The 14,053-nt window shown below is 34.8% G+C and overlaps 1 protein-coding gene across 4 annotated transcripts in view; it reads right to left on the bottom strand.

Moving 5' to 3' along the window:
- PPP4R4 (protein phosphatase 4 regulatory subunit 4) overlaps positions 1 to 14,053 on the bottom strand; it is an 82,533-nt gene that overhangs the window by 46,459 nt on the left and 22,021 nt on the right. For all 4 annotated transcript variants that reach the window (XR_005657584.1, XM_039884107.1, XM_039884104.1 and 1 more), the window contains exon 3: positions 11,567 to 11,669. Coding sequence is in view for 2 of the 4 variants with exons in the window: in XM_039884104.1 (XP_039740038.1) it covers positions 11,567 to 11,669 (103 nt within the window). In the remaining 2 variants the exon portion in view is untranslated. The remainder of the gene's footprint in view (positions 1 to 11,566; positions 11,670 to 14,053) is intronic.

The following is a 14,053-nucleotide window of genomic DNA, read 5'->3' as shown; positions in this document are numbered from 1 at the left end:
GACAGCGTGTGCTGAAGAGGGTGTACGCAGGTGTACACACGGAAACATTTTGGGTTAATATTGTTCTGATATTAAATCAAGAAGGAAAAAAATAAAAAGGAAAGGAGACTTCCTCTTTCTGTAATGGCAGATTAGGTCATTCTAATGAGCTCTCTCGATGAGGATAATTCAAAAAGCTGGAAAATATATTAAAAATCATCTGCATAAAGACATATGAAAACAAGGTTATCTATCCGAAAATAAAAAATTATCCATCCCAGATTACCCATGACTAGAAAAATTACCCATTCAAAATCTAATAGACAACAGAATTCCAAAAAGATGAGCATGTAATTTGGAGCCTGTTTTTTCCCCTGGAGCCATTTCCTGATTCTAGCAAAGGCTCTTGAGAGGCCCAGAGCTTGAGAGACTTTTCTGACAGCCTTGCAGAGGCCCTGGGAAGTCCCCTGGGATACGATAAGTGTAATCCTGAAGCAGACTGACCTTGCTTCAAATCATCCAATACCTAAAACTGGATTGAGACTTATTGCTAGTGCAGTTAAATGACTGGCAGAAGAAAATATATTCCTTTCTAGAGAAGATATCACCCTGGGCCTCAAACTATTTCTATAAATAACTTATCGAATCCAAGATCAAACCCACAATCACGAACATCCAGGCACGTGAAGAAATAAGATAACGTGAATAAGAACCAAAAGAAGCAACAGAAAACAGAAGTGCACCAAAAGGTGCTCCAGGTGTTGGTGTTATCCGATACGTGCCCATTTCAAGAGAATAAAAGACACAATTGAAAATTTCGACAGAAAACTCTAAGATATAAAAAAAGGATGTGGCAGATTTTTAAAAGAGCTTAAAAGAAATTCTAGACTAGAAAAAGATAATAATCGAAATCAATAATCGAAATGAATCACAAAGAGAAAAAGATGGAAAAGACAGAGATACTATGAAAAGGCCTAACATACGTGAAATTGGAGTCCTAGAAGGGGACCAGAGAGAAGACTAGGCAGAAGCAAATTTGAAAAATGTCCGAAAAGGTAACAGTCATTTTTTTAGTACAGATATTCTAATGGGTCTATATAAATTTATTTGCATTTATCTAACAACTAAACATGCTGAACATCTTTTCTTACGCTTACTGGTGATCCACAAATTGTGTTTGGTGAAATATCCAAATTTTTGCCAGTTTTTAAAAATCGGGTGGTCTTATTATTTTTATTACTTTTTTTCAATTACAGTTGACATTCAATATTATATTATGAAAATAATACAACACAGCAGTTAAATATTTATACAACTTAGGAGATGATGCACCCTGCCCCCCAGGTTAAGTGTAGTACCATCTGACACTACAGAGTTATTACAATATTATTGACTATATTTCCTATGCTGTACTTTACATCTGTCTTCTTTTGATTTTTGAGAGCTCTTTATATATTCTGAATACATTTCTTTTAGCAAATATATTATTTATAAATATTTCCTCTCTTTCTGTGACTTGTCTTTTAATTCTCTTGACAGTGTCTTCTGAAGAGTAGAAGCTTTAAATTACGTGAAGTCAAATGTATTAAATTTTCCTCCATGGATCATGCTTTTAGTGTCATGTGTAAGAAACCTTTTCCTAACCCAAGGTCATGAAGATTTTCTCTCATGTTTTCTTCTGGAAGTTTCAACAACTTTCATTTTTCACATTAAGGCTTATGACCTATTTTGAGTTCATTTTTCTATACGGTATAAGGCATGGACTATTTTTTCTCAACTGACCCAGCACTGTTTGGTGAAAAGACTATCTTCTCTACACCAACACACCTTTGCACCTGTGTTGGAATCAATTACAATGTTTATGTGTATTTATTTTTTTCCTCTATATACGTCCCATTGATCAGTCTTTATACCAATATCACATAGTCTTAATTGCTATAGCTGGATAGTATGTCTCAAAATTAGGTAGTAAAAGTCCTCCAACTTTCTCTTTTTCCAAGTTATTGTAGCTATTCTGGATCTTTGTATTATAATATGAACTTTAGACATAGCTTGTCATTTCCTACCAAATACTTACCCTACTAGAATTACGATCATTTTACATTAAATAGATAGATTGATACGGAATAACTGATAACAATATTGAGTCTTCTGATCCATGAACATGGTATATCTTTCCACTCGCTTAGTTCTCATATTATTTCTCTCAACAATGTTCCATAGTTTTCAGTATACAGATCTTATATATCATTTATCAGATTGACCCTAAGTATTACATATTTAATGCTATTGTGATAGTTTAAGAAAAACTTCAGTTTCCAATTGTTTGTGGTTAGTGTATAGAAATACATTTGAGTTGTATATTGATCTTGTGTCCTGCAACCATTCTATATTCACTTAGTAGTTCCAGTATTATTCTTTTGTAGATTCTCTGACCAAAACCTGGGTTTTTTTCTTTCTCTGCAATGTGCATATTTTTCATTTCTTTTTGTTGCCTTACTGCCTAACTAGAACATTGAGTAGTGCTAAACAAAATGTTAAGAGCAGACACGGTAAGAGCAGACACTCTTGGCTTGTTCCTGATCTTAAGGGAAAGCATTCAGTCTTTTACCTGTAAATATGATGTTACCTGTAGGTTTTTGAGAGAAACCTCCTGTCTATCCCTAGTTTGCTGAGGTTTTTCCTAAATCTACTGAGATAACCAGATGGTGGTTTGTTTGTTTTTCACTTTGTTGATATGACTTATATTGATTCATTTTTGAATTTTGAACCAACCCCAAATCCCGAGATAAACTCCAATTGGTCATGATATAGTATACTTTTTATATACTACTGAATTTTATTTGCTGTTTCTCAGAAGATATTTGCATTGAAGCTCATGAGGGATATGCATCTAGTTTTTGTTTGATTGTTTTGTTTGTTTTTGGTAATGTTTGTGTCTCATTTGGGTATCAGGGTAATGTTGGCCTCGTAGAATAACTTGTGACGTTCTTATTTCCTCCTCTATTTTCTGGAAGGATTTGTGTAGAATTATTATTTTGTTTACATTTACGCTAATTTTTACCATTTCTTCATTTCTTCACATAAATCCAATATCCATCTGGTATCACACTATTTCTGCCTAAAGAACTTCCCTTACCATTTCTTACAGTATAAGTCTGGTACAAAAAAAAAAAAAAATCTTTTCAATTTCTGTTTATCTAAAAAGAATAAAGTGTTCAGCCTTTTCCTAAAAAGATATATATTCACTGGATATAGATCTCTTATTGTTGTTTTTGTTTTTGTTTTTGTTTTTGTTTGCTTTTAGTACTTCTAATACGACATCCCACTGTCCTCTGGTCTGCACAGTTTCTGACCAGAAGTCTGCTTTATTCTCACCTTTGTTACTCTGTATGTAATCTTTCTTTTTTTCCTGGTTGCTACCAAGATTGCCTCGTATTTTTTTTTATTTTAAGCAGTTTGATTATGATGTACCCAGGGGTGTGGTGGGGGGTGCTGAGTATGTGTCTTTATCCTGCTTGGGGTCCTCTGAGCTTCTTGTATCTTTGGTTTATACCCATTCATTAATTTCAGAAAAGTCTTGGCCATTATTTCCTCAAATAGTTCTTCTCCCCTGTTTTCTCATTCTGAGACTCCAACTGTACTTACATGAGATCACTTTACACTGTCTCAAAGCCATTTGGCTACACTCTTCTATTTTTTTTACTCTGTTATCTTTGTGTTTCAGTTTAGATAATTGCTACCTTCATATTCATAGATTCTTTCCCCAGCTGTGCCCAAACTGTGGCTAAGCCCAATGAAAGAATACTTCACCTCTGATATCATTTTTATTTCTAGTATTTTCATTTGAGTTTGACAGTTTTCATCTCTCTGTTGAAACTCCCTATATGTCCGTGCATGTCGCTCTGAGGAAGTGGGCAGTGATGTGTTCCTGCCCGCAGCAGCAGCCAGATCACCACACCAGCATCAGCAAGGGGGACCCTCTCCAGTCTCCTGCCCTGGCCCCCAAGGCAAGGAGGCCTGTGGGAAAGGGCTTGCAAGTGACCACAAAGTTCCCTTGTGTCTGGAGCTCCAAGTTATTCTAAACTGATATGCTAGCCCCCAGTAACCTTTTAAAAACCTGTAACAATTTTAGCTGATTTTTTTCCTAACAAACTTACGTGGTGGCCACTTCCTCCTCCTATACTCTATCAAAAGTCAGTGTCCCTGTGTCCCCTCTTTCCTCAGAGAAGCTGTTGCTCTTTTGAATTCAGTTTACTTGGTTGCCTGGTAACCACCTCTGATAAACTCAAGAAAAGTTATATGGATTTTGTGAATACCCACTATTGTTAAAATAGGAGTGATGTTTTCTTGCTCATTTCTGCATCCTAAGTAGAAGTGGAACTGGCTACTTTGTTTTTGGGCCCCGAGTATTCCTTACTCTCTTACAAGCTTAACTGTGCATTTAAAAGAAGAATCTTTATTGTACTTTATCTAGAGTTTCTACATATTTTGATTTGATAAATTTTTCTAGGATATTTAGTTCACCACACTTCAGGAGTTTAGGTAATCCATAAAGTTTTAAAGCAAACATTATAGACCTTTATTACAGTGGAGTATGTAAATACCTTATTTGTTTTATAATTTTGCAAGGATTATAAACAAAAATATCTATAAATGATCCTTTGTAGCACTCAAATGCCTAAAGTCAGAAATAATATTCAAGTAGTAACAGTGGTCCCATTTTCACAGAGATAAAAGATTTTGGAATTAAGAATTTCAAAAGTTCCAGTTCATTTTTATCGCAAGCAGGTTAAAAATAAATGATCCAATGACTAAGAAATATATGTGAAAACACTGGTCTCCACTAGAATTTACTGAAAGGCAATATTTTTAGGTCTATTAGGAATATCAACAAATATAACATTTTATATATGCCCAGAAAAACTATACTCCATAAATGTTTCTATTGAATCTAATGTAAAATAATTAATGGTGTTAATCTATTTTGTCCTTAAACACAAATAGATATACATGAAAAAGAAAAAAACATAACACAGACATTATTTTCAAAAAGCATTGTGGTCAGTGTACTTTTTAAAAGCTGTAAACCACATTAGAAAGAGTAATTTGTATCATCCATTCATGCTCTTTAATCCCTTTGGTTAGTACTTTTTCTTTTCTTAGTAAATGGAAAAATACAGTTACATAACTTTATGCTTCTTAGCCCATAAATCCTCCTAGAAAGGTCAATTCTGACCCTGATGATTATTTTCCATCAACTTATATCATAGGGACTATTTCACTTCCTTCCTCACCCTCCTTCACATCGTGTCCCCAAATGCTCAAGTTTGTCAAGAGAGCACTATTGTCCATTGTGGGCTTTGTATGACCTGTATGGTGTCTGGAGCATTATGCATAAACGTGTTTCTTTCACAAAATGCTTTTGCTTTTCTCATGACTTTTAACTTATCTCAGAAAACATCGCCTACAGTGAAGAAGACAGGTACTTTTATTTCTAAGCTGCAAACAAAAGAAAAAAGCAATTTGTATCATCTGCTTATGCTATTTAATTCCTTTAGTTAAGATCATTTCTTTTTTTCTCGGTGAACTCTAGGAAGAAATCATATATAACTTCATACTTCCTAGAAACCTCCCAAAAAAATTACTCATAGTCGACAACTGAATTTTTTAGGTTTAGATTTCCTCGACTCTAAAATGAAAATAAATACATCAAATGGAATTGTTATAAGAAGTTTAAAAAGATATGTCTAAAGCATTAAGCCCAGTCCTGGCCAACAGTAATTGTTTATCGCGTTATTCTTGTTTATCCACGTATCTATGCCACTTGAAATAGACTTAAAGAGTAAGTAAAGTTAAGCTTTTTATTCACAAATATCTTTATTTACACCGTAAATTTTTCTAGAAATATTTGAAATTAAGATTTTTTTTAAAAGCTACCTATATTCAGTAGATATGAAATACTGTAATGAAAAAATCACATTGGGAGAAACATATTTTTCTATTATTTCCATAAACGAAAATAAAGTAATACAAAATTAATAAAAGTAGAACTAATGAATCTTTTCGGAATCAGATTGGTAGACTGCATCTACTGAGTGCAAACGATCAAATTGCATATTGATTAATTACATCTTTTATCCTTTCCCTATTGTGTATCTTTCTCCCGCTCCCCCCAAAAAAGGTTTCTCTAGGAAAATAAATCAGCATTATATCACTCCACTGATACTCTGTTTTTATTTCTCATCCAAGAATGACATCAGTGGATGAGGCTAATGTGTCATTGGCCTTTCAGGTGTACAGTTACTTTCTCAGAATATTAAGTTTAATCAGTGTTCATTTTAAAATTATTTTTGAGTGCCTATTACTTGCCACGCACTGTTCTAGGTTCTGGGGATATAGTGATAAACCAGACTGACAAAGATTCTGCCCTTATGGAGACAAGGGAAAGAATGGCAGGTGATGAGACAGCTAAATGGGGTCACTTAAGGACACAGCAAGGAGTCTTCGTTTATCTGAAATGGGAAGTTACTTGTCTTAGTTTCCTGTGGCTGCAGGAAATAAATTACAACAAACTGAGTGGATGAAAACAACAGAAATTTATTCTCTCAAGTTCTAGAGGCCATAAATCCTAAATCAGTATCACTCAGCCAAAGTCAAAGTGTTGGCAAGGCCATACCCGCTCCGGACACACTAGGATAGGACCTGTCCTTTGCTTCTTCTGGTTTATAGTAGTTGCTGGCTTCCTTGGCTTGTGGCTGCATCGCTCCAATCTCTGTCTTCATCTTCGCATGGCCTTCTCCTCTGTGTCTGCATCAAATTTACCTCTGCTCTTCTCTTCTAAGATACGTGGCATGTAGGGCCTAACCAACTAACCCAAGATAATCTCCTCATCTCAAGATCCTTAACCACATCTGCAAAAACACTTTTTGCAAATAAGGTAACATTTATAGGTTCCAGGGATTAGGGCTTGACATCCTTGGGAGGCCATAATTCTGTCTACTGCAACACTTAAGTAATTTTCATGAAGAAAAAGATATGACAGATATTTTTATAAGATCTCTCTAAAGAAAAAAAAAGGTAACTATGTGAGATGAGGGGAGTATTAACGTGATCGTGGCAATCACTTCCCAAGGTACACAAACACTGAAGCATTGTGCTGTGCACTTTAAATACATACAGTTTTGTTTGTCCAAAAAAAAATCTGTAGATTGTTCTCATATAAATAAATGAAAGATCACTCTTTTGGCAGAGAGGGCTCTAGGGGGCAAAGTAGAAGCAATAGGTCCAGTGAGGAGACTGCTGTAGGACCCAGACAAGAGATGACTAGGGTTGAGAAGTAAAGTTATACATTATAAATCTGTTACAATCATGATCGGCTAATAAAGAGATTTATAGCAGTAAAAAGGGAGGACTTGGGAGTCAGATTTCCTGTTCAAACTATTCATACCACTTGCTAGCTTTGTGACTTGGGGCAAGTTACTCAATCAAGCTGCTTCTTCCTCTATCAAGTGACCCTTATAGAACTGCCATGAGCATTGGAATAGATGAAAAATTCATAATACGTTTGACAGACTACAATGCCTGACAAATAGTAAGACCTCAATGATTGTTGCTACAGTTATTTTTATCTGTTTCTGACATTGCACATTACCTATTATATAATTTTATGCCATATATTTTGGTTTCTAAAATAAATGAAAAAACAATTAACAGGATTCAATAACTCAACAGGTAGAGACAATTTTTGTACTTCGTTACAAAGGAGTGACCGATATTACATGGTGTAATTATATCATTACCATCTTAAATTTTATAAAGAACCACCTCAGTATTCTAGAAATGTGTCTTGACAATCAAATTCTTTCATTTCTAGATAACTACAAGTTCAAGTCAAATATTGAAATCTAACATGTAAGATTTCAATTTAGTTCACTGTAGAAAAGAATTCAAACTTAATAAAAACAGAAAACGTTTATTTTTCAAAAGATACTCTAGGATTAAATCATATAACATGATTATATTACGATAACTATATTTAAAAATGTCTCCATATCTAGGGAATTTAAATTGAATTTACTTTCTGAATTCTTATTTAAATTTAACTTTGAGATTATTTATCTAACTGCATTATCATTCATTGTCCATGTCAGATAAAATTTAGAAAGTAAATTATAGAAATACTATGGATTAGCTCAGTTCTAATTCTGACTCTGTTTCTACCATTTTATTTTTAATTTTAAATCCCTTCATCTCTAAAACAGTGAAAATAACAATCAATTTTAAAAACCATTTTTCAGTAAATATATTATTGTAAGGATGAAACACAAATGTAACAAAACAAAAAATTAAAATAAAAATATCATTGGTGAGCTTTTATAATGCCTAAAGCCAGAAAAATCGCTATCATCACTTTATATGAAGTTCTTTAAGGTAAAGATAAGGTAAAGGGTGAGTTCTAAAAGCTGCTTATATTACTATTAGAAATGTGGTAAGAAGCTTGGGAATAGTTAGCTTCTTACATAAATACTTATTGTTCATATCTTTAAATTCTCTAAAAGTAAATCACTCATAAGATGATTAGTAATTGTAAGTACTCAAACTATTTTTCCCTATGGATTTAATAAACGTTATCAACCAAGATACCTAAAACCAGCAGAACCATCTGGATGCTCAAGCCAGAAATCTGGAAATCAGCTCTCACTCCCCGCATCCCATTCTTTATGAAGTTCTGTTCGTTCTACCTTGATAAATGTATCTCAGATACATCCACTACTCTCTACTGTCTGAATCAGCTGTTCTGATCCAAGCCACCCTCAAATATCATGAGGACTAGTGCTATAGCATCCTGATTCTCTCACTCTTATCTACTCTACACATAATTATCAAAGGTCACTGTAAACGTAAAGGGGATAAGTCAGTGCTGTGCTTAAATCCTTCAGTAGTTTTTGACCCTCGTAAGAAAGAACAACTCTCGCGTGCTCTCTGTTGCTGATCACAACGCTCACGTCTCTTTAAGTGACATCCCACCCTGACCCACTGGATTCCAACTATACCTGCCTCATTCAATTCCACCAAGCTCTTTCGTCTTAGGGACTCTCTCTTGCTCTCTGCCTGGACCACTCATTCCCGACTCCACATGTCTGCTTCCTCCTAACCCTTCAGTTTCCAGCTCCTCCAGGAGGCTTTCCTTGCCCTCCCAATGCACAGTAGGTACCCCCTGTCACTACCCTGTTCTTGTCACTCACTTGTTTTATGCCTCCTTCCCCACTCTGGACTGTCGCCTCCTTGAGGGCAAGTTCTCAGTTTTGTTCACCTCATATTTTCTCAGTGCTTACAACAGTGCCTGGTGCACGGGAGGTACTCAGTAAATATTTATGAGTGAATGAGAATGCCATTATTACTAAATGCTCACTTATATTACAAGATTGCTTTTTTATAAAATTAAAAATTATGGCCATGGCAAAAGTAAATAAAGTGGCTATGTGTGATTTATATTATGGTTTTATCACTTGAAAGTAACCATTCACAGAAGCAAGGCAGATTTGAAGCAGATGCTAACTATGCATACCAATAAATCTTAATATACGAATACCATGATTTAAAATGATCTGTACATAAACACAGGTTGTATAATTTGACATGGGGTTGCTTAAATGTTTAGTTGCCTATATTTTATAATAAACCCTCTATAGTAATTATTATTGCCCCCATTAAATCTTTTCTAGCATTTACTTCTTCAGCATTTTTATATAAAGTCAGAATCACACATGGAAATACTCTCCTATACTTGTTCTTTAATTTTTTTCCCTAGTCTCTAGGCCTTCCAGACGTAGAACCTAATCTGGGACTGTCTGCTACCCTTTCTGTATCTTTTTTTGTACAGGGCAAGATAAATGAGAGTCCTAAGTAAATGGCTGCTTGTTGATTAACTCAAGAAATGAATGAAATCATTCAGCAATAAGTAAAGGTTTTCTTAGTACATATTCATTATTATAATTTTCTTTATCCATTTATTCAGTTAATCTTCTATATTATGGATTAATTTTTGTTACTTTAAAAGCTCCTTAAAATCATATCTTTAACTCAGTTATATAGTTTCAGCAAATACATTTGATTCTTTGTATAAATATACTCTACATATGAGTATATAATATTCTTTACACAATCCCATGAAATTAAGATCGTGAGGAACTTATTATTTAATTGATTTTATTGTAATTTCATTAGCAAAGGCTTTTTTCAAAATAACTTAGAGACCTCTAAAGGTCACTACTCTATATCCTTCAACTTTTATTTTTACTTTATGAAGCTTTAGACATTCAGTATGCCGTGGGCCAGATTTAGCCTGCTCGACACAGTGTATAGCATGTTCAGGATTTTTAGCTTTAAATTTAATTTGCTTATGTACGATAACTCTTCAGTCAAGAGGACCTAGCCACCTGTTCCTGTCTACCATTGTTTAACTGGCACTTCCAGGTGTCATGCTAACAAGCATAGGTCAGTTACTGTCACTGGAGTTGAACGTAAAAGGGACTGCGTAGACTCAATTCCATTGAAATTATGACATGAATCTGGGAAAAATAGGTAGGAAAAAGCTTGATTCACTTTTGAATCATATGCAATGCTAAAATAAACATCTCTATTCACCATTTTAACTAGTAAAAAAAAAGTCACATTGCTTGCATAGAAATGTGAGCATCTTGTAAAAATAACATGGAACACCACTGATCTAAATCATGGTAACTGTAACCAACCATGCTATATGTGCCTAAAAATAAAACCCAAGGACACACTAATAATTACAGTATTTAAATATGTATAAACAAATTTTAAAAAATATTAAAAAGTTATAACCAGAGAGCCAAAGCGAAGTATATAAAACTCACTATTAGCAAACACAATCCCCATTAATATGTAACCTCCCTGTTCCCATTTGTCCATTCAAGTTCTTACAAAGAAAAACACTTTGCACATATGTACAAATAATAAATGTTGTGTCTTAAATATTTAATATTATATGTTATCAATAAGTATTAAATAGAGGAAAGGATGTTATAGTAGACCAAATATTTTTGTGCATAGCAGAAAAAACTAATTCTGAAGAATTTAGGAAGCAATAAAATAAATATAAAACTAAAATTCTGATGGCCACAATTCAATTTTTATTTAATGATTCTGTAGAAGTCACCACTGGGTCATCATTAGTAGTTATCAGTTAAATTATACTATCGATGTTATAGAATACTATTAATATAGATTTAAGTCAACAGAATACTAAATAAGATAGCTATGAATGTGAGACTAAAATCTTTTTTGAACTACTGAAAGCTAACTTTGTTAAAATGTCTCTACTCAGAAAATGACTAAAGAAATCTTTACAACTTAAGATCTGGATTTCTCCATTTGCATCAGCTAATTTCCCTATTTCCATCATAATTCAAAATGTGTATCATAATTCTTCCTCCACTCAATGATTAAGTACAAAAGATCAGCCATCAAAAGCTCTGAAATTTTCTCCTGACAATGACAACATGCTACTGGGGGAAAAAAAGGTAAATTTAAATCTTATTTCGCACCAACTTACTCTAACTTTTGGCAAGACTCTCCGAAGTGTCTCTGCAGGATTCTGTCGCATCAAAAATGGAAGATTTGCAATCACACTTGTTCCCTGGATATCTTGACCAGCACTTACAAAGAAAACACAAATTTAAAATTTGTCATTATAAGTTGTATTCTGGTTTATGATTATAAAAAGTAGGGACTGATTTGAATACTGACTGCTTTTAATGATAAACACTCAGACTTTGACAAAGTTTTGAACTTTAAACATATCACTTAGCTATAAAAATCAAACCAGAACTGAAATTTCTTTAACTAAATCTTACAACAAATACATGAAGACATTAATTATGTTTACGCTAAAAGAGGATTCTCTACATATATATCTTAGGTCTAAAAGTCTTAAGACTATTATTACTTACTTTAAAATTCTAACTCATTTTTTCCGTAACCTGCCAATTTGCCGTACTTTACAAGAAAATATGAATGGTAAAATTTCATTATATTAAAATATTAATAATCATAACGGCAGCAGGGGCAGCAACAAAATCAACTACAGGAGAATCATACGACTCGCTTCTGATGCATGAAATTACCTGTTGCACTAGACCAACTCTATGAATTGCCAGAAACACCTTAAAGATACATTAATAGAGTACCTTTTTGACATAATGTTCATTAGGTCACCAAAACTTCAGCAAAGTAATCTCAGTGATACTCTAGTGGTTTAAATCCCTTAGAAAAGGTGTTCAGATTCTTCCGAAAATCCATTTCCATGCAAAAAATTCTTTGTTTTTAAAACATAAGCTAAGCCACATACATTGTGTAAATACTTGAAACTATATAGAGAAAAATGATGATAGTGAATGTGGTACCCTCTCAGAGGAAAATTCTATCTATGCTTAACTGATACCAATTTAAATGTTAATTACTGATGCCATAATATTTATTTATCTTAATTAAAATTATTTTTACTTAGCTCTTCAAATGGAACTATTTGTCATTATATTTAAGACCTTAACATGGTTTCAAAAGTTTAAGTATTATATTTATTTGCTTCAGAGTCTTATAAGTTCTGTTACTAAGAAGCATATTCTGATTCTAAATGAAGATGCCTGCTGTGAAGAAAGGCTTTTTCTCTGCAGTACAGTAGCCTGCAGTACAGGTCAACACAATCATCCACTATACTCACCACTCTCTACGTGAATAACTTTAAAAGACAAAATCAAGAAGAAAAGGAGAAGGGATCGAAATAAGGGACCCATGCCAAGAGGGGGAGATCAAAATAGGGAAATTAAAGTTGCATATAAAAATACTACTTGTAGTGGGTTGAATAGTGGCCCATCATAAAATATATCTACAACCTAATCCTGCTGCTCAGAAGGGGAAGCCAGTGGCTCTCGGCCGGGAGTGCTCCCCACCCCCCACGCCCCCCGACCAGAACAATGTCAGACAGAAGCCATTGTTGAATATCGCAGCTTGGGATATGCTACTCTAATCTAGTAGGCAGACTCGAGGGATGCTGCTAAAAATCCTACAATGCATGGTGCAGCTGCCCACAAAAAACACATATCAATGATTCGACAAGAAAATGTCTAAGAAATCATGGTGTAGACAAAGTAACTATTAGTTGAACCACATGACATTGCGAGCACTAGACAATTATTGACCTACAACAATGGAAATTCCATATTTCCAACCTATACATTAAGCTTAGTAGAAATATATTGTCAGAGATTTCAAGAAAATGTACACAGGTTGTTAAGCACAAAATGCTAGAGTGGTTCTCAGCCTTTATCATGCACCAAAATCGCCCTGGAGCACTTGTTAGAGACGGGCCCCAGCTACAGGATCTTGGGCCAGCAGATCTTGGTGAGGCCTGAGAACTTGATTTCTAACAAGCTCCCAGGTGGTGCTGATGCTGCCAGTCTGTAGACAATACTCTGAGAGCCACCACGATAGAGGAAGAGCTCAGAAAATAAAAGGAGGGGACATTGCAAAGTCTCCACGTTTTTTAGGCCACATGAGTGAAACGAGCCAAGTGTATAGTAGCAGTTTGCCCAAAGGAAGCAGAAGGTCCATCTGACACCAACTGCATAAATATTCGCTTCTGCTAGTCCTGGCAACACGGCTCCTCTTGGTAATTACGATGGCAAAGTGATGTGGCAAAGGGCCGTGAGCAGAGGTGGAATTACGCGTAGTCTCCTTAAACACACATTGGAGGAAAAGCGAGAGGAGCGCCTGGCAAAGGTCGTGCACCAGACAAGAGAGCCATGGAGGAGAGCAGACACAGCCGACAGTAGAGCAGGGGCCTGAGCTTCCCGCCTGGGAACCTCTTGGGTGCTGTGCACCCGCTCTTATCTCCTGCTGACTGTGGTCGCAGTCAATATACGTAAACCAAATACGTGTGAATCTGTGCTACCTACCACTGAATGGAAGGAACCCCAAAATAATCAGCGTAGGTTTAAGTCAACAGTATAAAATTCACTTTATTGCTATTCGATAGGGTATG

The sequence above is a fragment of the Pteropus medius genome, unplaced genomic scaffold (assembly GCF_902729225.1).
Source record: "Pteropus medius unplaced genomic scaffold, Ma_sr-lr_union100, whole genome shotgun sequence".
NCBI classification, from domain to species: Eukaryota; Metazoa; Chordata; class Mammalia; order Chiroptera; family Pteropodidae; genus Pteropus; species Pteropus medius.
The sequence above is the reverse complement of the archived record's forward strand: the minus strand, read 5'-3'. Positions and strand labels throughout refer to the sequence as shown.